Raw genomic sequence first — 27,316 nt, 5'->3', positions numbered from 1 at the left:
GGCCTCCATCCTACTGTGTGGAACCAAACGCTGCACACAGCCTCCGAGACAAACACGGGCAGCTGCCTATGGGGGTCTGACCAGATCTGCTAGAGGGGATCAAAGGAGCAGGCCCCTTCCACAGCGTCTCTTCGCCTGCCAGCAGAATGCTCCCTCACTGCTCTGCGTCCCCCTCTGACAAAGCTGCACAGATGCCAGCACGTCAACATGCCCCAGACCGGCCTTGGGGCACGGTGTGAGTGAGAGGAGAGCAGGGCTGCTTCACCTCAGCACCCCCAGCAGCCTGGCAGGGCCTTGCCACTGGCGTACAAGAAAAAAAAAAAAAAAAAAAAAAAAAAAAAAAGAGACTTCTTGGGCAGCAACAACAAAAGAATTTGTCTGGAAGCCGAGCGCCGAGGCCAGAGCAGGACAGCAAGGCGTTACCAGCATGGGTGATGGCAGCTGGAGCCCTTTCCGACTCCGGGCAGGAGTAAACCAGCCCGAGCCGCCCTCGGCTGCAGCCTTCTGCAATTCCTGTGGAAGCGCCCCAAGGCCCGCAGGGCACTGGGACCCCACAGTGCTGGGTGCTGTACAAACATAGGAAAGACAAACAGTTGCCTAGAGGGCTAACACTCGAACAGACCCAGCTGGACCAAGGGGAGGGGCATACACGGGGAGGAATTGCACAGCATGTCAAAGGCAGGTTCCTTCCTGGCTACAGCCTCTTTGGAGGCAGGTTACAATAAGCCCATTTCTCCCCTTCCAGGCAGCCGTCCCAGTCAGGCAGACTCCTAGCCTCCACTCCCCACGACCACCCCATCTGCCTCATCCCTGCCAGGCAGCTCCCCCACCCGGCCCTGCCAGGGCATCTCTGCACTCTCCTGCCAACACCCCTCAGCTGGCCCTGCCAGGGCTACGCCTCCCTTCCACACACTTCCTGCATGCTCTTTGGTGAGCTCACTGAATGGTTTCCTTTGTAAGCTCCTGCTGAGCCTCACTTCTCAGCCTCCTGCACAGATTCCGAGAACCAGCCCCTCCTGTTCCCATCAATGGACCAACAGGTGTCATCAGTGAGGGGCCCTTACCTGGATCTACCTCCAAAGCAGTTTGTGCTGGGGGGCTGGTGTCTGCTCTCTGTAGCCGGAACCACACTGCTGGGATCCCTCCCAGGCAACTGGGATCCTGGACAATAAACAAGCGGGAAAAGGAGCAAGGAGTGTGAGACAGGCTAAGAGACATGTGGACTGCTGGTGATTCCAGTTATGATTACAACCCTGAAGAGGGAATCTGGAGAGAGAACAGCCCAACACACTGGGATGCAGGGGACGCCCGCCCGTCATGCTGCAAATACCCTGGAAATGCGTCTGACACAGTGTGTCAAGGCCCCAATCCTGGGGAAAGCACATACTGGCAGGTGTTCCCACGACATCCCAGGGGCCTCTGCACAGGGCCTTCCAGGGGATTTGTAAGAGTGATGGTCTAAGGGATTGGGGCTAATAGCAGCGGAGGCTACTTTCCACAGCGCTGCTTTGCCAATGCCCCTTTGCCCCAGGCCTGGCTCCCCAGTGTTAGTGCTGCCACACCTGCCAGCCCTGGGCTCCCCGCACACCGCTCTACCAAAGTTCCTCATGCTTCACCTGCAGCCCCAACTTCTCCAGGCTTTCAGGAGCTGAAGCTCTCAGGCCACCCCGTGCGAGAGTTTCATCTCATTCCACCTATATCGCGCCATGGCTCAGAACCCAGCACAAGTAGCCAGTAAATGCATCAGCCCAGGGAAAATCCTGCAGCGCAAGGAAACCCTGCTCATGTCATGCCCTCAGACTTCACAGGTCCTAACATCCCTGCCCCAGGCAGGGAGGGGGCTGAATGAGATGCCCCGATATCAAATGCACCCACCCATTCCTGAACTCCTCACTCTGCTCCTCCCACCACAGGGAGCCCTGAATGGCCATGCCTACAGCAACACGTTTGCAACCACCTGAGGCCCAGGAGAGATGGGAGAGGGGATGCAGAGCACCGACAAAACAGCTGCACCCTTTGCTTCCCTGCGGGAGAAGGAGACCTTTTCCTGCAGATCCCACAGCTCCCCTCCCGGGCAGAGGCACATCCACAAGCCCTTGGGATAATCCGTCAGGAGTGTGAGCCAGTCCTTTGGGCAGACTGCATGGCACTCTAACAGGCTGAACTGGGAGATTTACCTGGGAGAGTAGGTGGCTCCTGACTCTCAGATGTTTGTTCATAAGTCCTTACAGCTGTGATCTCAGCCCTCCTCCTCTCCACCCCCAGCACTCACCACCTCAGGCTCAGAGCAGCGGCCTGCACGTGGAGATGGGCGGCACTCACCCTCTGTCACGGCACTGCCATTAGGCAAGCTTCCCAGATCAACAGTCAGCCCATCCAGGAAAATCGTCAGCTCTCCGCCTGAGACAACGCTGCCTTTGTTCTCCGTCTGCAGGTTCAGGGTCAGCTGTGTGTTCTCCACTGGGGAGATGGAGGGACAGGGAGAAAGACAAGCCACAGTCACCAATAACTGAAAAAAGTTTCACCTAATTCTAGGTTCCTCCCGGCCCCTGCCACAGGGGTTTAGGCTCTCTCCATATGGCATGAGAAGGAAAAGATGAATTCCTCGGCTTCCGGCAGGGCCAGGAGCTGCTGTGACTCTGGCTGGCTCTGGTCCAGTATCCACATATACCACACCAGTGCCCCAGCAACACTGAGCCAACCAAGCTGGACCCTCAGCTCCCACCAAGGGCTGTCCCCAGCCCACAGGCCATTGCCTCTTCCTTCCCACACAAGAGGAGGCAGGGCCATTCCCCCAGCACTGTCCAAGCAGAGCCATTATCTCCCGATGATTAAGGGGCCAGAGCCAATACACGTCCCATTGTGAGTAGGCCACTCTGTACCAACACAAGGCAGATTAGCCAGATGGGGTCCCAATGGGCTTTCAGTACAGAAAACAGGATCTCAGGGGTGTGGGAGATGGTGGAAGTGGAGAGCAGGGCTCCAGCTGTTAAGCTGCTTGTAATCATAACTCATTCCGACAGCAAAGGCCCGGCACCCCAGGGAAGAGAGCGGCTGAGGGCGTTTGGGAACATGGAACGAACCGACGGCTGCACGCATCAGGTCACCAGGGTGCTGGAATGGCCCTCACGTGCTGGCGAATTGCAACTCTGGAAGCATTTGAGAGAACCCCTCGCAGTCACTTTGGAAGAGTCCAGACGGCAGAGCCTTGGGTTGGAACCTCTCCCCACCCAAGAACCAACAAGGCAAGTGGGGAAAGAAAAATCCCGTTCCTCAACCCCAAGGACCCGCTCTGCTGAGTTCCACAGGAACCAGGCTGCTCCCACCCTGGCCACAAGCCTCTGGAGGCTGCCCAGCAGGCTGGCCATCCCCAGCGAGGGGCATGCTAGAGACACTGCTGCGTTCTGAGAGCTGCTGTGCAAACGGGTCCAGGGGGCTGCAGGGCCCAGTTCTGCCTCATGTCAGGCCTGCAGCTTTGCTTTGCTTCCCTTCCTCGTCTGACAGCTAATGGCTCTTGGCAGGTTGACAAGGTCCCACCAGCTGCAGCAGGTACAATGTGGCCAGGCACAGAGCACAGCACCTCAGCCTCGCCCAGAGCTTATTAACCTGAATACACAGTTCTCTGTTCTCCCTTTCCAGAGCCAGGGGAGCCGGGCAGGGCAGAACAGGGGAGAGGAAGTTGATTAGCTAATTGAGTGACGAGTGGAGGCACAAAGCAGGGGCTGAGAGAACAGCATGCAGCTGCCAACGTTCACTGGCATCCCTGATAACTGGACTCTGCTCCATCTCACACAGAGGCCGGGCAGCCAGTTGATCCCTGCTCCTCTAGGCCCCTGTGGCAGATCCCCTCAGCCCCTTCAGGAGGTGGAGCCAGTGCCTTACGTTACACATGTACCAGCAAGAAGAATCCATGGTGCCCGTGAGAGTGAGGGGCTAACAGCACCAGCCAAAGCAAGGCATACGGTAGGCAGCAGCTGCGCACCCCGCCCCCCCGCCTCCCCTGGCTATGGCAGGCTAGCCACCCTGCACGAAGTCTGCCAAACTATGGAGCTTCTCGATGAACTGGACCAGCCTCCACCAGCCAGGACAAGAGGACAGCCAGCCTCCAGGTCCCTGCCAAGGGGAAGGATTTTAACACAGTAACAACAATGCCCAGCTACAGCCCATGGGCTTGGAACACCTGGCTAAGACACAGCAGGCCTCAGGCATTTGGCTGTCCCAGCCCAGGACACCAGCCCAGATGCCTCCTGCTACTTTGCTCAAACAACATTTTTATTCTACACAACTACTCATCACGACATGACTGCACCATTTTCTAGCAACCTGCTTCCTCCTGGAGTAGCCATCAGGGCAGGGCAGGGCCCGGTGACTCCAACCAGGCAGTGGGAGGAGGGGGAAATACACTCCCTTGGTACCCAGACAGCCAGTCTCCAGCTCAGGAGTGAGGAAGCTTGGCAGGGGCTAAGAGAGGCAGAAGCCTTCACAGCTGCTCCACAAGTGGCACCTGCTGGTTCTTGGGCTTCCAGCTTGGCTCTCACCAGCATCGCTCCCTGCCTTTGGCAGCTCCTGCTGGAGCTCAGGGTGCAGAATGGCTAGCTCCGCATTCACACGGTCAGCTTTCTGAGAGGTCCACCATGTGGGCTGAATGCTGCCCGATGTGTCCATGGTGCTCGCCCAGGAGCAGCCTCCCCTTCAGCCTCACAGCACCATTGTCCTCGGCTGGGAAGCTGGAATAGAGGCAGAGGGATCACATGACTTGCCCCAATCACACAGGTGGACCACGGCAGAGCTGAGAATTGAACCAGGCCCCTGTCTAGCGCATCCTCCCTTTCCAGCACATTCAGGCACTGTCAATGGCTATTGTGAGACCAGCATGCCCCAGGCCATACCTAGCTCCAGAGTTGGATTGGAAGGGGCCTGGGGCTTTTCAAACTAGCCCAAGGGACTGCTTCTTTCCCAACAGCAATGCACCTGGCAGTGGCTGCTCAGGCTAGCTGGAGCTCAGGCCAGGAGGCATGGCACTAAAGCAAGCAAAGGTGTGGAAACAGCAGCCACTCCCCATCCTGGGGAGGGCGTGCTCTCACCACCTGGCCACACTCAAGTCAAGCACCTTGGGCAGCTGCTTGGTGGTGTTTTGGGGATTGTCAGTGTAGCTGCAGTGGAATTTGCAGAGGACATCACAGCTGGGGGGCCCTCTGGAGGAGAGAGTAGCAAGGGCATCAGGTGAGATTTGGTGCCACTAAATGCCAAGCCCTGCAGCCAGAGAGAGGAAACAAGCCACTGGAGGACAGAGCAAAGCAGCAGCAGGTTTATCACCTCCCTGTCCTGCAGGCAGTGCTGCCTGCGAAGTGCGTCAGGCTGTGAGCTCTGGGGAGGTGCTGTCACTCACTCAATGTCTGTATAGTGAGTGACCCCATGGGCACAACAGAAAAGTTAAACAGGAATAAGATGTTCCCAAGTGACTCTTGACAATGGACCACAGCAAGGATTGGAGCCGGCTCAGGAGATAGTGGTGGGTGCTGCTGGAATTGATCTGCTCTGGCTTCACCCAGGAAAGGGGAGATCCGAGGAGTAGCTGGAGGAGTTCCTCACCAGTTTGAAGCCTGAGCCAAACAACAAATGCTTTGGGGCCTCTCCCTGCCAGGTGCACTGACTATCCTGCAGCCCCATTTTCAGAGGTCCTGAGCAGCTGTAGCACCCATGGATTTCAATGGGCACTCGGCTCCTTTGACAAATGAATACCAGTGCCAAGCAGACCCAGGTGCTCCCAACACAGTATCACTTGTCTTGAGAAGAGGGGTCCCATTGGCAGGGGGAGGCCTGGACTTTTCAGTGCTTTCCAAACACATCTGTTTGCAATAGAACCAGTGTCTGACGAGGAATCACAGGCTTCTAGCTGCGTCTGACCTGATGAGGGTATTACTCTCAGCAAAAGTGTCTGAGAGCCATGAAGAGAACAGGCCAGCCTGGTCTGAGGCTGAGCCAGTCTCCTCTCCTGAACCACTCGGCCATGCACAATTCGGGCGCTTCTGAGGCCAAGAAACAACAGGACCTCTGCTTACCCCATGGCTATAGCATAGGCTTTCACAAACCCCATGTGCTGAAGGCAATCAGTCCTGAGATCTGCCCCATTAGCATGCAGGTCTTCTAGACCACCTTTCTGACACAGAATTTCTGTAACTCTCAGCTCCCTGGGGGGGGGGGGCAACAGGCACTATGGGGCAGTAGGATGAGTAATGCTCTCTCAGATTTTGTGCATGCACCACCTCAAGTTTTTATGTAGGCCACTGGAATCCTTCAATTCAGAACAATCCTTTCCTAACTGCTTGATTTTAGTATGAGCAAAAAAAACTTCCTGTGGGTAAAGCACAGGTCTAGAAGTCGCAAGCCCTGGGCTCCGTTCCTGACCCTGCTGCACACTCCATGCATGACTCTGGGCAAGTCACTTCATTGCTCTCTGCCTCACTTTCTCCATCTGTACAAAGGAACCTCCCAGGGGAGACTATTTCATGAGCCTATGTAGAGTGCTTTGAGATCCACAGAGAGGTGCTGCTGCAGAAAGCGGCAAACCTCTTTTCACCAGTCACTGCCTGCCATAAGAACTCTGCTTCCTCCAAGTCGTGGAGAGCGCCTGCCCCGCACGCTCCAGGGCTCGTTGCTCCTTTGTGAGCGGCAAGCAGCAAAGAGCACGCTGCACTGCGGGCTGCACAAGCCCTCATTGTGAAGGCTGCCTCAGCGTAAGGGGGAAGTTAGTCAAGTAGCAAAGACAAGATGTCTCCAACTGGAGGATGTGAACATGAACCTCCCGGCCGGCTTCCTCCTCTTCCCTGCCTCCACCCCAGCCTTTTAAGAAAATAAACACTAGTCGAACCTTCCATTCCCTGTCCCCATTAGGCACACGGGACGCACAAAGGGACCTCGCTGCTGCATCAACAGAGGGTCCCTCAAAGGGTGAGCACAAAGGCAGCCTGTGTCCCAGCAAGCAGCCAGCATGTCAGAGGGGTTATTAGTATTTTGGGAGGAGGCCAGGGGTGATTAGGTCCTGAATAAGGTCTCAGTTCAGCTACTCCCAATGCCTTGCACACAGTATCAGCACTCCCATTTAGTAAGGGCTCACTGGCAATTCCCTCCCACCCCATTAAGGGGATTTACAGTTCCAAGAAGTAAGGCTGGTAGCAGCAAGTGTGATAAAGGCTCCAGGGTTGAGCCCACACCCAGAGGGAGCTCTGGTAGCTTCACACATCTGACGCAGCTCGTTGGCATGAGCATCACAAAACTTTCCACCAGGGCTTGGGCGGGACGGGCTCCTACTGGAGGCCTTTTCTCCACAGGGAAGATGGTGCAGTCCAACTAGCACGTAGACAGAGACCTTCTGACAGGAGCCTCCAATACATGGGTTTCCTGCCTATTTACTTATCTTCAAGAGTGCGTCAACTAAAACAATTCCAATGTAATCAAGTCAGTCCCAGCCCCCTCTTCTCAGGGAAAGCCTGGCATGTACTGAGCTGGACAGGCACTTTAATGGAACATGAGTCTAAATCCCTTAGACCAGCGATACTCGGACGGATGCTCACGAACTGCAAGTAGCTCTTTAATGTGTCTTCTGTGGCTCTTCACAGCATGATATTAAAACACTGATGTAATTATTAACCCATCTAAATTATTAATCCAGACAGGAGGCTATTACTATGTTAGTAACCAATTGTAATTGATAAAATAATAATACTTGGTCATTTTGCTGTGAGAATAATATATATAAATGCTAAATACTTTCCCGTCCAACTGTTTAAACCTATAGTCGGACAGTAAATGACACAATGAATTCACCCGATTGTTGCTCTTTTGGGTAATGTCGATCGCAATTTGGCTTCTGAACCACTGAGGTCTGAGTACCGTTGCCTTAGACCATCTAGAACACCTCACACACGGGCTTTACACTGCGCTCTAAGGGGCAATTAACTCAGCCTCAGTCAGTCCAAAGGGAGAGGCAAACCCCAAATGCCTTGGCCCATGTGTGCAAGTACAGGCACCAATCGCAAGGGACAGCAGATAACACGTTGTGTGCTAGCCAAGTGTAAGAAACCAGGCACAGGTGGTCTGGCCTAGCGGCCACGCATAGAGGATGGCAGTCAGTGAGCAGGAATTGCAAGAGTCAGGGACAAAGTTGGGCCATGGTCGGAGACCAGGTGAGATCTGAAGTCACAACAGGCTTGAAGTTGCCCAGACAGTTTCCTGGGGCCAAGGGGCTGTTTAATTGACACTCTGGCTCAGGCTGCAGCTCTAGAAATCTGGCAGGGTCCTAGATCCGAGGCTCCAGCCCAAGCACAAACGTCTACATTTCAATTTTCCACTACACTTCGGGGGGAGGGATAGCTCAGTGGTTTGAGCATTGGCCTGCTAACCCCAGGGTTGCGAGTTCAATCCTTGATGGAGCCATTTAGGGATCTGGGGCAAAAATTGGGGATTGGTCCTGCTTTGAGCAGGGGGTTGGACTAGATGACCTCCTGAGGTCCCTTCCAACTCTGCTATTCTAGGATTCTATGAATTAAACAGCCTGCCAGCCACAGGTTTTTAATTGCAGCATAGCATACCCTGAGGCCATCATCCACTAGCCCTTCCTCCTAAAACACTGCAGCAAAGGGTAAAGCACCCAGCCCCTGCATCTCATCCCAGAAGACGCAGCTGGTTACCTGCTGAACAGCCATGTGCATGACAGAGGAATGGGGGCCTGCAGGGCCAAGTACTAGAGTGGTGGTACTTGGCCCTCTGGCACCCCTTCACTTTGAAGCCCACAGGCAGAGAGATGGGAGGGTGGCTTTCCACGCAGGAGAGAGAATTGGGCCCTGCCCAGGATATGCACCAAGGAGCAGGGTTAGCTGTATATCAGCCTAGTCCCACTGGCCATTAGCTCTGCATCATGAGCAGAACGGGCGTGAATTTGGAAGGCGATGCAAAGCAAGCTGCCTTCACTGGGGCATTCTGGTTTGGCACAGCAGCTTTGACAAAGTTTTGTACAGGCGCTGACAGAGCCGACTTGTTTAACATTCGTTTCAGGCAGGCTACAGATTTGCTTTTATGATTCTCTGCTAAAAGAGCCTTTGCTTCAGCGAGCTCCTTTGACAGCAAATTCATGAGGAGGGGTCAACTGCAACTTCCCAGAGGCTTGGGGGTTTGTTGCTGGCTTCCTGAAAGAATTCCTTGAGGTTGTGGCTCCAGTGGTTCTGCCTGAGGTGCAGAACGGAAAGCAACGAGCGCGCTTTGCTGGAGCTGTAAAATCCTGGCAGATGGTGCCACTCAAGAAACAGGAGCCTGTTGATGTAACTTGCAACCTGAGCAGCAAGCAATAAAAACCAAGAGCTTTCATTTGTAGGCTGCAGTCTGACACGTTCGAGTCACTCCAGGGCCTGCCCTGCTGTCGGCAGCTCAGTGAACTGTACAAACACAAGGTGGTGGGGGGGAGGGGGAGCATGGCCCCATATAGGCTTCCATGCAGCCTCCAAAGCCAGGCCACCCAGGGACATTCCTCCTGCCCGGCACCAGCAGAGCACCTTAGAGTCCCCACAGCATCTGAACAAAGAGCCTCTTCTCCAGCACAGCAGCAGAGGCCTGGGGCAGGGGGCTAGGCCATAGTAAATTAGCTGTTTTAAAAGGACCCTTGGGAGCAGCTCCACAGAAGGCTGCAACTTGTTTTGTATGACTAGGCCCCTTTTCCCCAGCGATCTGTCCCCCCGGCTGCTGTGGCGCAGACGTGCCGTTCCAGAGGAGAGGCCATGCAGAGCGTTGCAGAGGATCTTGCCAAGGCAGTTGGGAGAGAAGCATGTTTGAAAAATGAGGTTTTTGGAAAAGGAACCCATTTTGGAAGCTCATTTCTCACACAGCCTAGTCTGTTAGTGCCAAATGGATTCAATTTGCCTGGCCTGAAAGCCGAGGCCCGGAGGGTTCTTTGCCAAGGACACAAGCCCCCGTTTCTTTCTACAGTTTCTGAAGCTCACAGCACTCATCTGGAGGGACAGAGGGAGCTTGGGCACAATCCCAGCACACAGGAGACCTAGCCATGCTGCCAGGACCTTTATTGAGGGGGAATGACGCTGACGTACTGCTGGACAATACATAGCTGGAGGACCAATGTTTGTCCTTGACAGCTAATAAAAACACTCAGCCAAAGACTTTAAGACACAGCTATGGTTGTAAGTACAGATCAGTAACTTACAAAAAGCCTTGGTAAAGCTTCGCACCCATATGGTGACCATCATAGATGTCTGCCCAAGTCTGCAGACAGCCTAATAGGACAGCCTGGAGAGGAGCGAAGTGCCCCTAATATCTCAGTGGTGTGTTGACTCTGAAGCCTAATAATGATCATTGAAATGGCAATAAAGTCACTATTTTGCTGCTAACCTAGGCACATATGGAAGGACCAGGAGGGTCGTTCTGCGAAGATCGGCACGGGTGGCAGCGAGCGGAGTGTCGTTTCAGCACCTCCACTGGGAGAGGCTGGTTTGTGGGTTGGGCTTAGGACAGCAACCCCTGGCCTGGGCTGTGTCAGATGGCTGGGGAAGGCCAGTGGGACTGACTGGGCCGGGAGCACAGGTCATCTCATAGGCAGGTTGTGGTAGGTAAGCGTGACCAGATCCCTGCCCTCATACATGGATGCCTGCCGAGCACTGCAGAGTAACTGCAGGAAGGTCCCAGTCTAGCCACCAGAACACAGGCCAGGGCTCAGAGGATCACAAGCCCTTCCACCTCCCAGGCAGCCCCTTGCAGACATAGCTGTGCACTGTAGCTTTAAGACTCCTTCCCTCACAGCCCACTAGGTTGGGGGGGGAAAAAAATCGGACACTTTTTTCAGTATGAGCAGAAACAGCTAGTTGCCTTTTCCATTCATTTTCCACACGACCCCCTGGAGACCCAGCCTACTGAAAGGGCTGATTGTGCCCCTGCAAATGGGCGCGCACAGGTAGCGCAGGAGCAGACAGCACCTCCAGGAGAACACGCATGGCACTTGACTGGCCGCTGAGCAGGGAAGCAGCTGGGGATCACGGGTCAGGCCTGCCAGGCTGAGACCCAGACCAAACCACCACCTCCAGCACACGCAGCCCAGCAGCCCTATCCAGCTCCATGCATGGGGGACAGGGACACGGGCAGCCAGCACGTCAGAGGTTCCCCACAAAGCCCCTGGTGACTCCCACCCCCAATCCAGAGGGCACCATCCCATCCAGAGCACATGGCCCTGCTCCTGGCGATGCTGCCCAGGGAGTGGGCTGGGGACATTGCGGTGGTTTCACACCTCACCATTGGCAATGCCCAAGGAGCAACTCAGCCTAACCCCTGACATGAGGGAGAGCCTGGCTAAGCCCTGTCTCCCTCAGGGGAGAAGAGGCCCCTCTCAGCTCTCAATGCAAGGTTTGTCCTTTGAGAGCAGCTGAGCTTTGCTTGGAAGAGACAGAGCAAACCTTTTCCTGCCCAGCACAGCCCAGGCACTGAATGGAGACCTTTATGCAGCCGCCACCACTGAGGGCCACACTCTGGTGACCACAAATGGCAGCAAATAGCTGCGAGGTTTGTGTTTTGCTGCCTACAGTGGCAGCCCAGCCAATTAAGTATGGCTTCCATCACACACCAGCCCCAAGCGCCTGACAGGCCCGCCCAGCCTCACACAAGGACACCTTGTTCTCTCCCGGTGCCAGGGATTCAGCTACTCCTTCTCCATGGCACACACCTACTGCGGCAGGAAATCCTGCAGGACCATGGAGGAGGTTCGAGGCAGAGTGAGCTCAGGAACAGCTAGAGCTGGCTGGTGAGATAGTAGCACCATGGGGAGGCAGGTGCTGCTCACCCAGAGCATTCTGCCCAATGCCAGCAGCTGAGGAGGCCCCAGCCCCCATGACAAGCCACTCCCTGCTTTCTCCAGACAGGGAAAGGAGGCTCCGGAAGAAAGCAATGGCCAAGCCAGATGTCAGGGCCCCAGAGTAGCTTCCACTCATACGTACTTTTCCCACCATTCTTCTTCAGGATGTTACACAGGCTGATGGAAGCCGTACCCAGTAGCTCGTTCCTCAGGGTGTGGCAGCTCCAGACCTTCAGATCCAGGTGGCTTTGAGCTGTGACGTTCCTGGAAGGCAGACCAAGAGGGGGGCTGTCATCTCCCCACCTTCTTCTCTGATGCCAAGCACCACGGCCACAGCCAGCCAAGCAGGACCAGGCATGCCAGGCACAGAGGACAGAGAAGAGGCCAGAGCAAGGCCACAGGGACACCCAGGACCCCACTAGCTTCTCCTTCCAGCACAGCCCCCCATCTGGCAATTGTCTTCTTGCACCCGCGCCTGGGCGTGCGCCCTAAGCCCCTTCCAGCCAATGGCAAATGTGCCGGGCTTCCTTACGCAGCACAACCCAGTGCGGAAATAGGGAGCTCAGTGCCAGCTCTGGGGTGCCTGCATTAAAGCCCAGGGCTTCTTACATGAGGAGAATCTCGTTCCAGAGCAGCTCAGAGCTCCCAATCCGCTTCCCTGTCTTCTTGGTCTCGCTGGGAAGTCCATCCACCATCACCTCCACGTAGGAGTTGATCCGGGACTGGCGGCTGTGCACCTTGGGCTTCACCGACACAACTACGCAGAGGGGGGGAAGAGGCAGAGAGCGTCACAGCTGCGGGCAATATGCAAGTTGTCCCCAGCCAGAGTGGCCCAGATGCCACACAGCAGCTGCCAGCCCAAGAAACCAGAGCCCAAGGTTTACTACTGGCAGCCAGGTCTCATGGGCCAGACTGGGAGACATGTCCCCAAGACCCTGGAAAGGCAAGGCCCCCACCCTGGGACCCATAAGTTCCCCCACCCTGAAGAGGGAATAAAAAACAGGCCCAGTGTGAAAATGAGGCCGAGGGAAGTCAAGGAAGCAATTCAAGGTATCTGGAGCCCCCTGGTGGCCTTAATGGAGTTCTGCACACACTCCACCTCCCCTAAAGCCAAAGAGGCCAAGGCATCCACCGGTGACACATGCAGGGAGACCTTCCAGCCTGGCACCATTCACCAGCACCAGTTTCAGAGGAAGCCCCGAGAGGCTGAAGGTTTGACGGTAGGGAATGCACCCTCCCTGGCTCTGCCTCTGCCACTCGGGACTAGGGTTAGAAGGCTGGTTACCAGCTTTCCTCTGGATGAGCCCTTCACAGCAGGGGATGCTGTGGAAACATCCTACCCTTCCTCCTGCAACTCTCCACATGCCTGGGGCTACGAGGTTGCCAATTCCCTGACCTTGGGTGTAAGGCACCAGGAAGAACACATCTCTGAGGGCATGGCTACACTTGCAGGCGTAGAGCGCTTTCAGTTAAACCCGCCCTCGTACCGTGCAGTAGGAAAAGCGCTGCAGTCTGTCCACACCGATAGCTGCAAGCACACTGGCGTGGCCATATTTGCAGCAGCATTGGGAGCGGTGCAGCTATCCCACAAAGCACTTCTTCCCATTCTGGCGCTGTGGCTTGTGGGAAGGGGCCGGGAAGTGCAGGGCATTCTGGGGCCTCTCCCAGTGCCCCGTGATGCAGCTGTCCACATTTGGCACCATCTTTCAATGGTTTTTGTGCTGCGCGCTCTGTCTTCCCTTTCGGTCTGTGGGAACGGAGTCCGAACTGCTGAGGAGTATGCCGACGAGTCTCGCCAGCACATCATGTTTGGCAGTCGAGTTATTCCTTAAGATCCAAAGTGACAGTGAGGACTCCAATGATATCGACGCAAGTAACACATATGACACAAGATTGCTTGTGGCATTCCCGGACATGCTCACTACCGTGGAACGGCGCTTTTGGCCTTGGGAAGCAAGCACTGAGTGGTGGGATCACATCGTTATGCAAGTCTGGGATGACGAGCAGCGGCTGCAGAACTTTCAGATGAGAAAAGCCACTTTTCATGGGACTGTGTGAGGAGCTCGCCCTCACCCTGCGGCACAAGGACACGAGATGGAGAGCTGCCCTGATGTTGGAGAAGCAGGTGGCTATTGCAATGTGGAAGCTGGCAATTCCAGACAGCTACCGATCAGTCGCTAACCAGTTTGGAGTGGGGAAGTCAACCATTGGAATCATGTTGATGCAAGTTTGCAGGGCCATTAATCGCATCCTGCTCAGAAGAATCGTGACTCTGGGTAACGTACATGTCACTTTGGCTGACTTTGCACAAATGGGTTTCCCTAACTGCGGAGGGGCAATAGATGGGACGCATATTCCAGTTCTGGCACCAGCCCACCTAGCCTCCGAGTATGTTAATCAGAAGGGCCATTGCTCTATGGTTCTACAGGCACTTGTGGATCACTGTGGGCGTTTCATTGACATTAACACAGGCTAGCCTGGAAAGGTACATGATGCACACATCTTTTGGAACACTGGCCTGTTCAGGAAGCTGCAAGCCAGGACTTTTTTCCCCAGACCAGAAGATCACCGTAGGGGAAGTCAAAATGCCCATTGTGATCCTTGGAGACCCTGCTTACCCTTTAATGCCGTGGCTCATGAAACCCTACACAGGGAACCTCGACAGCAGCAAGGAGCAGTTCAACAGGCTGAGCTGGTGCAGAATGACCATGGAGTGTGCTTTTGGTCATTTAAAGGGCCACTGGCACGCTCTGTATGGGAAGCTGGACCTGGCCGATAACAGCATCCCCGTGGTTATATCCATGTGCTGTACCCTCCATTACATTTGAGAAGGGAAGGGTGAAAGATTCACTCAGGCATGGAACTCAGAAGTTCAACACCTGGAGGCTGACTTTGAACAGCCAGAGAGCAGGGCTGTTAGAAGGGCCCAGCATGGATCTCCAAGGATTAGGATTGCCTTGAGGGAGCAATCTGAGGCTGAAAGCTACCAGTAATGTCTGGTGTCCTGCACAGGAGTGAAGTGCAATGGTTCGAATGTTAGTAGGAATCTGTGTTTGCTACGTGTGATGCACTGACTTGCAGTGCCTGTTGCTTTCCTGGACTAAGGTATCTTTTATGTTATGCAACAATAAAGAATGTTTTCAAAGCAAAAAAAAAAAAATCCACGTAATGAAAATGCATTTATTGAAAAGAAACAACTGCTTGGGAAACACAAAGGGCAAGGGGGTAGGGTGGGGAACGGTACAATCACAGGTTTGCGTATGTCCCGTTATCATACTCAGACTTCCTTTCTGGAGTGCTGTGCAATGAGTGCTGCACTTCAGGATGGCTATACTGCATGGTGATGGGGGTTCAGTGCAGTGGTAAGGGTCATAGTTTTCAGGGCTGGGTGGTGAAGCTACAGATGTTGGAGGCAGCTGGTGGTGATAAGAACCCAGATGTTGGGGAAGTGGGTTGGAGATGACAGTGGCAGAAGGGAAAGAGTTTTGGGACAAGGGCTGCGGGGGGGGCGCAGGAACGGTAGTGCTCCGCCTGTATGGTTACGAGCACCTGGATCAAGTCCGCTTGGCGCTCCATGATACTTAGCCGCTCTGTGCTTTGGTGCCAGCGATCCGCATTCTGCTGGCAGACCCTCCTTTCACTCTCCTGCCACTCCTGCACTTTTTAATTTTCATTAAGGGAGTGCTGCGTGTCCTCTGCTTCTACGTGGCCTCTTCCCGATTCTTTGCAGCCTCTCGGCTGGTGATAACACAGATGGTTGAGATCTCAAGATTGCATCTGTAAAGGTAAAATGCAACACTTAACAGAGGCAGCATTGTTCACACCAGACAGAGCAATGATTCCCCCGTACTTAAAGAGGGCAAGCACAGTCTACACAATTGCATAATTTGCCTGTCCCAAAGCGAGTGCACATAATCCCTGGGAGCCTCAAAATGAGGAGTAAGCACAGGGTCAAGGGGGACTGATTCTTTCATGGCTCTACTGTCCTCTGGGTTTCTGTGCCTTGGGGAGAGCCAACAGCGGCAGGGGGCCCCTGTACTGAACACTGTCCCCACATTTTCCACAGGAGTTTGTCCTGGAAGATATCTTGTTGCTGAAGGGTGACCTGGGAAGCAAGGGAGGATCTTCTACTACAATGCGGCTTCCACCCTGGCCCATATGCAGCTTGCCTGTGTGCAGCAATGGTCCCCCTGCCCCCACAACTGAGTGGGAAGGACATGTTAGCCTGACTGGGACAAGGACCACAGTGGCTCTCCCACGAAACCTGTGCAAGCGCATTGCCCAAGTTCTGACTGAGACCTTTGAAGAGATCACCAAGGCCAATTACTGCGATGTGAGAGAGCACATCAACGCCCCATTCCGCATCTAAGCACGCGGCCCTAATCCTCCTTGCCCCAAGAGCCCGCACCGAATAACTTTCCCAAAATAAAAGCTGCTTACCGGGAACCTCCTCTGGTGTTTGTGCTTCCCCAAGCACCTGCCGCCACGACTGGCTACCTTCCTCCTGGCTTGAGAGCAGCTCCTGGCTGCCTGCATCTAGCGATTCTGGAGCGTCTTCCTCTGCCTCAGCACCCTCGCTCCCGCTTTGCTCCTCCTCCTCATTGGACTGTGCTCTGAAGTGTCCATGGTGGTACTCGGAGTGGAGGTGGGGTCGCCCCCAAGTACCACGTCCAGCTCTTTGTAGAAACGGCAGGTCGTGAGGGCAGCACCAGAGCGGCTGTTTGCCTCGCGGGCTTTGTGGTAGGCGTTCTTCAGCTCCTTCACTTTAACCCTACACTGCAGTGCGTCCCGGTCATGGCCCCTTTCCAGCATGGCCCTTGATATCTGCCAGAAGGTACAATTCCTGCGGCTGGAGCGCAGCTGGGACTGGACAGCTTCCTCCCCCCAAACACTGATGAGGTCCAGCACCTCGCCATTGCTCCATACTGGGGCTCGCCTGGAGGCATGGTCACCTGGAAAGATTCGCTGAGACCACTCCACGCTCAGCCAACAGGAAAGGGATTTTCAAAATTCCCAGAGAATTTAAAGGGCGGGTCTGACGGTTGGTCACCTGAGGGCAGGGCAGTAGAGTTCAAAGAGATGACCAGAGTGGCTAGAACAGGCATCGTGGGACACTTCTGGAGGCTGATCACAGAGCAATAACAGACCAGGGTGTCCACACTGGCTCCAGCGGGGGGGCGCATCAAACGTTCTTCCACTCGCTGAGGTGGAGTACCAGCAGCACTGTAGCCGCGGAGTCAGAGCGCTCTACGTGCCTTGCCAGTGTGGACGCGTTGTGAGTTAGAGCGCCCTGGGCTGTTTTAATGTGCTCTAACTCGCAAGTGTAGCCATGCCCTTGATCTGCATTCTGCTGCACTGGCCCTCGGGGTAAAGTCCATGTGTGATGCTGATGGGCCAGATGCCAGCTTCTGCTACAGGCCTTACTGAAGAGCTGACAAACCAGACCAGTTCACCTGCGGGTTAGTATCGCTTAATACAGGTATTGGTCTTATAAGAATGTAATTAGCGCTTAGACTAATGCGCACAGCAATTTACAAGCATTTCATACCCTCGCTTGTAATGTCAGCATTCCATGCTACAAGATGTGTATGTTTTGCTTTATAACCTGGAAAATGTTTGCTTTGAACTTGTGAATCCAGGCACAAAACTCATACTCCCATCCATCTAGAAGGTCTATCAAAATCCGATAGGCCATCAAGGAACATCACAATACAAGGGATTGGTTAATGGCCCTATCCCCCTGGGAAATGCTACATGCAAGGAAGCTCCACTTATGGACTCCGCAGCAAAATGAAGAAAAAACAAAAAGTCACAGAAAAATTTCCATCTCTTTTGCTGTTTGAACTCTTAGGCCATGTCTACACTTACAAGCTGGCAGCGGCACGGCTGGATCCAGCCCTGCTGCTCAAGAGCACTCATGTAGCTGTGTTATGCCGACGGGAAGAGCTCTCCCGTCAACATAATAAAACCAGCCCAACGAGCGGCAGTAGCTCTGTTGGTGGGAGAGCGTCTCCTGCTGACATGGTGCTGTGTGTGTGAGTGCTTATGCCAGCAAAACTTATGTTGCTCAGGATGTGTTTTTTCCCCACACCTAAGTGACAAAAGTTTTGCTGACATAAGTAGTAGGGTCGACATGGCTTTACAGGTAGAGCCCTGCAAATCCAAATATCCACAGTTATCCGGATGCTAGGATGCGGTCGTTTCCCCATCTTTGCAGATCCAAACTTTGTTACCCACATAGGGCTCTAGAGCAGTGGTTCTCAACGGGGGTCTGCAGTTTCAGGGGGTCCATCCACAGGGCTGAAGCCCCAAGCTCCTTGTGGGTGGTGCTGCGGCTTGGGGCTTCAGCCATGCAGGGGGCACTGGGGCTCAGGGCTGAAGCCCCACAGGGCCAGACCCCCTGAAACCAGCTCAGAGCCCCCCCAGGGGGCTCTCACACCCAGTTGAGAACTCCTGCGCTAGAGGGTGCTGGTGTGGGTGAAGATGCAGATCTATATAAAAGGTGGAGTGCAGATCATGGGTTGGATACAATTTAACTACCACGGAAGCAAATCCAAATTTTTGTATCCATGCAGGGCTCTACTTCCGGGGCCAGGGAAACCAAACAGAAGCCAGAAATCCCCTGGAGTTACCTCCTGGGTCTGCTCTGAAAGCCACTTGAATGGACAGATCACTACAACTCTGTCACTCATAGGCTCTAGATGGTAATTCAAGCTTGCTTGCTTTAACCTATAAAGAACTCATTTCTTTTTCCTAGTTGTTAAAACTTTAGATGGTTTATTTCAGGACTGGTTATGGGCATAGTCTTTGGTGTAAGATCTCAGGGTACCAGTTGACCTGGGGTAAGAGACTGGTCTCTTGGGACTGGAAGCAACCTGATGTAATGTGATTTTTGGTGCAAGTGACCATTTATCACTAAGGCCAGTTTGTCTGGCTGGCAAGATAGCTTGGAGAGTGTAAGGGGACTGACTGGCTCTCCACAGTAAGACTTGATTCAGAAGTTCACATTTTTTACTGGCTTGGTAAAATCTAGTTATTGAACACACCACTTGTCTGGAGTGTGATGGGGTGAGCTCCCCACACTAGCCCTGCAACAGCTGAGTGGGCCAGGTGGGCCCAGTCAACTAATTAGGCTGCAAACAGGGGAGCTTTAGGCTGGAGGCAGCTAATTAGAGGCTCACCTGTGCAGGTACAGGCAGGGCCTATAAGCCAGGTAGTGGGCTACAGCCTGGACTGCTGAGAAAGGGCAGTCACTCCCTGGGAAGAGGGAGGAGTGTTTGGGGCAGTTGGGAAGGCAGGCAGCAGTCACTCCTGGGAAGAGGAAGGAGGGTTCTGAGAGCTGGCACCCCCAGAGAAAGAAGGGGAACCGGAGAGGTAGGAAGCAGTTCAGGGAAGGCAAAGAGATGAGCCCAGAACTGCTGACTGGAGGAACGAGAACCCAGAGATAAAGGCAGGTCCAGGTTCCCCTATCAGCTGCTGCAAAAGTGGCATCAGGGCAGTGAATGGGCAGACTGCCTAGCAGTGCTGTTGAACTGAACCCCGGAAGGGGGAACATAGTCATCTAGCAGGAGGGCTAAGTCACGAAGACGACACTGAGGGTCCTGGAGCTGCAGATCACAGCTGGAGTGACAGCATGCAAACTGCAGACAGGGGTGTTGACCTCAAGAGCTAACCCCAGAGTGACCAGGAGGAGGCGCCAGCCCAGCAGTGAGTGGAGCACCCTGTGATAGGGTGTCTCCCCTGAGGTAGGCGCTCACAGTCATGGCTGCTCCAGACAGAATGACACCATGCTTCTCCTGGGCACTTCCAGTCTCTGGCTGGACTGGTGCAATATCAGCCTTCACTCAACAATGACTCTCCCCCCACCACAGGCTCAGGAGTCCACAGGGCAAGCTCCCCTCCTCCCTTCCCCCCCCGCCAGGGAGCATGCTGTCACTGACAGGCACTTGCTTGTCTGAAGCTGCCTGGGCTGCTGGAGAAGGAAGTTAGGACAAGCCAAGCCACACCTGAAAATCCACATTCCCAGGCAGGACCAGAAGCTTCTGGCCTAGACAGAGTGCTTGCTTCCCCACCTCAACTCCCGGGGTGCCCACTGTGGCTCTACTCACCTTTCACAGTGAGCTGGGACTTCTCACAGGCCAGCCCTGCCGCAGCCCTGCTGGAACTAGCAGATGCCATGTCATCACCATGGGACTGGAAAACAGACACACGACACCTTAATGCAGTTCTACGAGAAGGGAGAGCTCAATGCTACAGCCAGGCTACTTCGCGGCTGGGATCTCCAGGGATCCTGTCACTACCAGGATGGGAGACCCCAGTGGGCCAGGTTTCATAGTAGCAGCCGTGTTAGCCTGTATTCGCAAAAAGAAAAAGACGACTTGTAGCTCACAAAAGCTTATGCTCAAATAAATGTTAGTCTCTAAGGTGCCACAAGTCCTCCTTTTCTTTTTCCCAGTGGGCCAGAGATTCAACAATGAACCAGCAGTGAACCACCCCTTTCGGGTGGTGTTGGGGGAGCAACACTGCTGCATGGGCACCGCCATCTTCTACAGGTGTGAGAATTGGTCTAAATTCTGCCTGCTCAAGAATTTACCATGCAAAATAGGTCAACTTATTTTGCATAAAGAACATTATAAACAAGTGGAAGAGAGCCAGAGAGAGAGAGAGAGAGAGAGAGAGAGAAAGCGTGCACACGTGTAAATAAGCCCACACAGAGCCATACAATTAAAGCACTAGGTTGAAAACATGGTGGGCAAAAATAGAAGGGTATGGAACCAGAAATTAATGAACGAACATTGGGGCGGGTCAGATATCAGGATTAATTGCTGGACAAATAATAAGGGGGTGGGTTATTCCACACTCCACTCCTTTTCTGGGTCCCTGATAGAACAGAGAGAAGCAGATAGAGGCTACGAAGTGAGCTTCACCATCATGGCTGCCACTCCCACCATCTTCTGGGACCCCGGGCATTCATCATCCTAATCCAGAGAGACATCCTGACCAGCCCAGACCAGACAGAGGGACACAGATGACATGGCCACCCCAACCAGCTCCAGCTAAATCCCAACCACCACCTGGGATGAAACGGGATTGGGCTATAGCCACAGCAGCAGCTCCAGCCCAGCTAGCTTCTCTTTTCCCCACAAGGGCAGTACTGCCATCTTTGATGCCATCTAAGAGACTCAGAAAGGGGGTTTTCTTTCCAGTGTACAGAAACAAAGGACATTGTTCAGATGGAAGCCTTAGTTCATACTTGACGTTCCCAGGGCCTTAACTGGTTTTCCTTTTCTTTCTTTAATAAAAGGTTAAAAAAGTGTTTGCTGGGGCACCGAGCAAGGTGAGGTCTCTATATATTAAACCCCAGCCCTTGTTTAGCACTGTTTTTTGTTGGACAATGACAGCGTTAAGTTACTTCCTATGGCGCATTTATTCTATCTAAATGAATACAACAGAGATCATTAGAGAGCCTTTGGCAAGAGGCCAGGTGTCTGTTTCGGTCTGGACAGGAGTTTGGACCTGGGACAGCAGGAAGTCACGCCAGTCTGAGCTGAGACGCTGACTTAACAGAAATACGTCTCACCTACCCTCTGCCCTGCACAACCACTCAAGATCCATGCTCTACTCCCATAAGCACCCTCAGGTTATTCAACTGGTCTTTTTTCATTTCGGTCTCATACATACCACACACCAAAGAGCTCCTGTCGAAAGCTCTGTGTGCCCTTGACTTCTAAGCACCAAATAAATTTGGATCCAGCCAAAGCAGCAGCTCTTCCCCTTCCTCACAGCCTGCAAACTTCACTTAGTTATCAGTCAAGGGACACAGGCTGCTTAACCCCCAGTCTCCACTGCCCCTCAGCCCATGCCCAATGCCCACACAGCAGCTGGGGTTTGCTAAGTGCCAGGAACTGGAAGGGCAATAAACTCAGGCCTTGCAGGGAGAGTGTTCCAAAGTACAGAGATTGCTCAGCCCACCGGCCCCACCTGGGGTGATCAAACTCAAAGGCATCTGCTGATCACAATTCTAACAGCATGGCACAGGGAGAGAGATGTCCCCCCAAGGTTAAGAGGACACAGTTGCCTTCACTTTCTGCCCCACACCACTGAACAGTGATGCTGGCTGCATTTGGCTGGTTCGTGACTAGTGTATGTGACTAAACAGCTTGAGGATCCTTTAGGAAGTCCTGACAGAAACAAGATTAACAAAACAAATACTTGTCAGAAATGGTCTAGTTCAGTGGTTCTCAAACTTTTTTTTTCCCCCACAGACCACTTGAAAATTGCTGAGGGTTTCAGCAGATCACTTAGTGATCTTTCCAAATGTCATTTGTTCCATTAGCTAACTATTGTTAAGCACTTTGGATAAAAGCGCTATATATATATATATATATAAAAAAAAACTTAACTTTTTTGTTCTACAAACAAAAGCACATAACTCATTTTAATATTAGTCTTACCTTTCTAATGCGATGGATGTGTCCTCTCCCCCGCCACAGCAGCCCCCTAGCTGGGAAGGAGGGGGTAATCTCCCCCACCGCAGCAGCCCCTTCCCCCCCCCCCCCCCGAGCTGGGTCTGAGAAGGGATCTCTCCCCGGCAGCCACAGCCCTGGAGCTTGGGAAAGTCGCCTCTTTCTCTGGCTGTCACAGCCCTGCACATCCTAAATTCCCGTATCCCCTCTTCTCACCCCACTGCCCCCTCCCACCTACCCCCCAAGGCCACCACCTCACCTTACACGTGTCTTCTCCAGGGTCCAGGCAGCTCATTAGTAGAGCCACGCCTGCACAGTTCCATGAATTAGGTGGGTGGCCCTTCATTCTCTCGTGTGCCGGCCGCCCAGGCATGCACCCGAGAGGGAACGATCCATGGACCATCTGAATGGAGCTTATAGACCACTGGTGATCTGCAGATCACAGTTTGAGAACCTCTGGTCTAGATATTACATAGCCCTGCCTTGAGTGCAGGGGACTGGACTAAATGACCTCTCAAGGTCTCTTCCAGTCCTACGCATGCATCTGTGATTCTATCTTACTACAGAGGAAATGAGTGGCCTAGCATCACATGGGAGAGTACTAGAAGTCCTCAAGGGCAGCCCAAATCTTTCTCATTAGGGTTTAGTTCCATAAGGTGGCCTTTTCATAGGTCCAGGCTCACTGTTAAGATCTCTACTGGCTGGATCCCAAGCCCCACCAGCTGAGATTCCCCACTGGATGGCCCCTCCCTCATGAGTCCTGAAGACTGGAATTCAGAGAAGGCTCTTTCTCTGGGTCGGGGTCTCCTGACCTCATTGACAGTTCTGCAGTATGGCTCAGGCAAGTGGAAGCTACCCTGAATTATCCAGCAGTCTTTATAAATAGCCCCATATGACCAAACACAAGCAGTAGCACTTGCACAGTTAGGAAACAGACTGATAACACTATGACAGCATTTTATGTCTGTAGCTCTGTTCACCCTGACAGATCCCAGCGCACTTCACAAATTACATTCACAGAGCACCACCAAAATACAGCCACCTCTGGGGGAAGCAGCATCCAGGCAGCACACCGCAACAGAACTGAGGGGTCATTTCGGCCAAGGACAAACATCCATTCCCCCGAGATCATCATGGGATCTTTAGTGGTTGTGCAGGGTAGAGGATTAGATAAGGACACACATTTCTATTAAATCAGCATCTCATCCCAGGTCCAAACCCTCTGCAGACCCCTAATGCTACCAAGTTATGAGCTGGTTGGGACGTACAAGACTGAGGACACCAACTGGCCCTCACTTGTGATCTAGGCTTTGGCCCCTCTACCCCATTCAAGCTGTTTTAAAACAAACAGTTTGCTCGGCAATGGTTTGCATCCTCTGTAGAAGGTGGACTACATCTGGATTCTTTCCAAATATTCTTGAGCTCAGCAGATAAATGATCTTTGATAGAGCAGCCCAGATAGTTTTTATGTAGAGCTACCCCTAGGCCTACAAGAAAAGCTTTTAGGGTGAGATTTAAAAAGAAAATGCCCTTAAGAGGGTGGGGGCTATGGGAAGAATTCTCAATAGATGGGAATGGTTCAAGTGAAAGAGCAGCCTCTACAGCTACCCCAAGCCAACCTCAGTATTTTGTATTTCTCTGAACATACTAATTGTCTGTGAAAGCGCTGCTCACAGGCCACTGCATTTGGCACGGACTTCCTAGCTGCTGTTTAGCAAGAAGGCTGTACGCAGCAAGACTGCCTGTTCTCAGCAGTACACCGCTGCAGTAGGTGGACATTCTGCAGCAGCTCCCAGCACATTCAGCATAAGGACTTGCATGGAATTACACAGGAGGTGAAGAAGTCAATCCACATGGCTGTCCTAGATACTTCCAGGCCCAGCCCCGCCTTACTGCAGTATCTGAGCACAGAATAGCCCTGCTGCTATAAAGCACCTTTATACAGATCTACCTGCATGCACATTCAGAGGGGTTGTACTGCTTTGATGATAGCAGTACAGTTAAAGTGCTACAAAACTCACATGGGGACAGGGCCTAAGTGACTAAGAAGGTCACACAGGAAGGCCACAACAGCTCGAACAATGGAACCCAGATCTTCTAGCCCTGAAGGAGTGTTGGAAGTAGGGTTGCCAACTTTCTAGTCGCATAAAACCAAACACCCTAACCCTGCCCCTTCCCCAAGGCCCCATCCCCTACTCACTACATTTCCTCTCCCTCGGTGGCTTGCTCTCCCCCATCCTCACTCATTTTCACTGGGCTGGGGTAGGGGTGTAGGATGGGGCGAGGGCTCCAGCTGGGGTGCAGGCTCTGGAGATGAGGGATTTGGGGTGCAGGAAGGGGCTCCAGGCTGGGGCCGAGGGATTTGGAATGTGTGCAGATTTAGACCAGGGGGTTGGGGTGCAGGAGGGGGTGCTGGCCCTAGCATTCGGCTGGGGATGAGGGGTTCAGGGTGTGGGAGGGGACTCTGGGCTGGGGTAGGGGTTCAAGGGGGTGATGGCTCTGGGCTGGGGATGAGGGCTCTGGGCTGGGGCCAGGGATGAGGGGTTTGTGGGAGCTCATGGCTGGGGCAGGGGGGTTGGGGCAGGGGCTTACCTCGGTCAGCAGCAGGGCTAAGGCAGGCTCCCTGCCTGTCCTGGCACTGCATGCACTCTGGAAGCAGCCAGCAGGTCTGGGTCCTAGGCGGAAGGGCCAGGAGGCTCCAAGCACTGCTTTTGCATGCAGGCACGGTCCCCAGCGCACAGAACCCCATAGGCCCCCTGCCTAGGAGCCAGACCTGCTGGCTGCTTCCAGGGCACAGCACGGTGTCCCAGGACAGGTAGGGACTAGCTTGCCTTAGCACTGCAGCACCACTGACAGGACTTTTAACGGCCCAGCCTGCAGTGGTGACCAGGGCCGCCAGGGTCCCTTTTCGACCGGATACCTGGTCACATTAGTTGTAAGCATTGCCTGACCCTCTCTCTTCCATTGCATTACCTGGATTAATGCAGCTGTGGAAGTAACAGAGTTCAATATTTTTTACGCCACTGCTACATTTTCAGCATGCACCAGAGCTTTCTACTGAGAACACGCTGGGGGCTTCTGGCACCTGAGACAGGGAGCGACATTGGAATGAGCATGTTTTTGCTGCACTGATTAACAGTGAAACAGCTCATCAACAACGTTCTGTTGGTAGATTAAAAACTAACGAACCGTTGAGATGAATGGGACAGTTCACAACTCTCAAGGCTACTGATGCAAGCTGACTTGCCAAGCCTGCACACATCAGGCATTGCTTTTCACAGCCAGAGGGGCTAGAGAGGTTTGCAAATTGAAGTCAGACTCTGGAGCACAATGCTGGGGCGGGGTGCGGTGCCTGCAACAAATTCCATGGCCACAGAATACACTGCCCAGGGCACATGTACAACATACTGCAGGACTGGAAACTTTTACTAATCACATACTAGGCAGGAGCAAACATGAAATCTCACCCACCTAAGAGCAATTGGCTAATGGTGGGATGCTGTCTCTGGGGCATCTTGCAGATCAGCTTCTGGCTTCGAAGTAAATGAAGTGTCACACACCTGAAACCTTGACTGGCTTCCAGGAGGGATGGCCTCACTCCCTTTCTTGCCTCTCCCCCCCGCCCCACAACCCAAGAGCTGGGGGGCTACTGCAGTGGGGGGCAAAGTATCTGCTGCCCCCCCCCTCTTTCCCCAGCCTCCAGCTGCATGGAAGGTATTTTCACTGCATCTCGCAGTGAACTCGAATGCCTGCCACCTTTGCTGCTTAGCACTTTCCCCAAGGAATAGGAGAATTAAATCGACCCCCTTGTGTCAATTTTCACTGATGTCCCCAAGGTTTCAGAACAGCAATGCTGCAAACAGAGAAGATGGATCAGGACTCATTCCACTGCTGTGGAAGCTGTGAGCAGTAGCCATGGAGCTATCTGCAGAATCAGAATACTTGAATACTGTGCCCAGTTCTGGTCATCCCAGCTCAAAAAGGATATAGTGGAATTGGACAAGATCCAGAGAAGGAAGATGTTAAAGGCTATGGAATAGTTTCCATCCAAGGAAAGATTAAAGAGATAAGTGCTGTTCAGCTTAGAAATGAGATGGCTCAGGGGGATATGATACAGGCCTATGAAATCATTGGGAAGGGGGGAATGTTATTTACCCTTTCCCACAATACAAAAACCAAGGGTCACCCAAGGAAATTAATAGGCAGCAGGTTTAATATAAACCAGAGAAAATATTTTTCCACACAACACAATTAACCTGTGGAACTTGGCCATAACAACATCCTCTGGCAATGAAAGTATAACTGGGTTCAAAAAAGAACTAGATAAGTTCAGGGACAAAAGGTCCATCAGTGGCTATTTGCCAAGGTGGTGAGGAGTGCAACCCCAAGCTTGGGGCAACCCTAAAGCTCTGACTGCCAGAAGCTAGGAGGGGAATACAGGGGTGAATCAATCCAACTGCCCTCTAACGTACATGACCTGAAACACTGGTCCTGTCAGAGACAGGATAGCGGGCTAGATGGACGTGCTGATAAATAAAACATGCTGATGCCAAGCTGCCTATCTGTGCCCTAGTCAGACTAGGGCTTTGGGATGGGACCCACCTCACACAGCTGATGTTAGGTGTAAAATGCTACCTTATCCCCGTGGAGCTCAGACACCAGGGCGCACCTTTTCACCTCCTGCCTGAGAGAGGGCCACTGACTCTCTACTAGCCCATCCATTCCTTCGGCCAAGGGCAAGGCCCAGCAGCCCCAAAGCCTGGCACAGAGACACCGAGACTCACTAGGAATCTCCCCTGCCACAGCAACGCCAGCAGCTTGGGCGGGAGGGGGCCCCGCCCAAAACTCAACAGCGAGACCCCCCGTCCAGCAGCCCTGAGGATCCAGGGGGAGGACAAGGGACGAAGCCTTCCCCCCGCCCCCACGCTGCGGCCACTGGGGGTAGCCGAGCCGCCCCCACCGCACCCGAGGTAGCCGGAGTCGCTCTGCCCCCGCAGGGACGCCG

General features: G+C 53.5%; 1 protein-coding gene and 1 long non-coding RNA gene across 5 annotated transcripts in view; both read right to left on the bottom strand.

Moving 5' to 3' along the window:
* WWP2 (WW domain containing E3 ubiquitin protein ligase 2) overlaps positions 1–27,316 on the bottom strand; it is an 86,449-nt gene that overhangs the window by 58,751 nt on the left and 382 nt on the right. For 2 of the 4 annotated variants that reach the window (XM_043494722.1, XM_038367754.2), the window contains exons 2-6: positions 19,954–20,038; positions 12,455–12,602; positions 11,988–12,109; positions 2,323–2,460; positions 1,065–1,161 (exon numbers count right to left, since the gene is read on the bottom strand). In XM_043494722.1, coding sequence (XP_043350657.1) covers positions 1,065–1,161; positions 2,323–2,460; positions 11,988–12,109; positions 12,455–12,602; positions 19,954–20,023 — 575 coding nt within the window. In that variant the 5' untranslated portion in view covers positions 20,024–20,038. Of the gene's footprint in view, positions 1–1,064; positions 1,162–2,322; positions 2,461–11,987; positions 12,110–12,454; positions 12,603–19,953; positions 20,039–26,946; positions 27,143–27,316 lie in introns of those variants that run through there. The other 2 variants (XM_043494721.1, XM_038367758.2) reach the window with 2 other exon arrangements.
* Positions 15,011–16,446, bottom strand: LOC122456231. Its single transcript, XR_006274990.1, has 2 exons — positions 16,286–16,446; positions 15,011–15,622 (listed from the first exon to the last, which is right to left on the bottom strand). It is a non-coding gene; the product is annotated as an uncharacterized LOC122456231 (long non-coding RNA).

This window comes from Dermochelys coriacea, chromosome 12 (assembly GCF_009764565.3).
Source record: "Dermochelys coriacea isolate rDerCor1 chromosome 12, rDerCor1.pri.v4, whole genome shotgun sequence".
NCBI lineage: Eukaryota > Metazoa > Chordata > Testudines > Dermochelyidae > Dermochelys > Dermochelys coriacea.
This window is presented reverse-complemented; position numbering and strand designations above follow the sequence as displayed.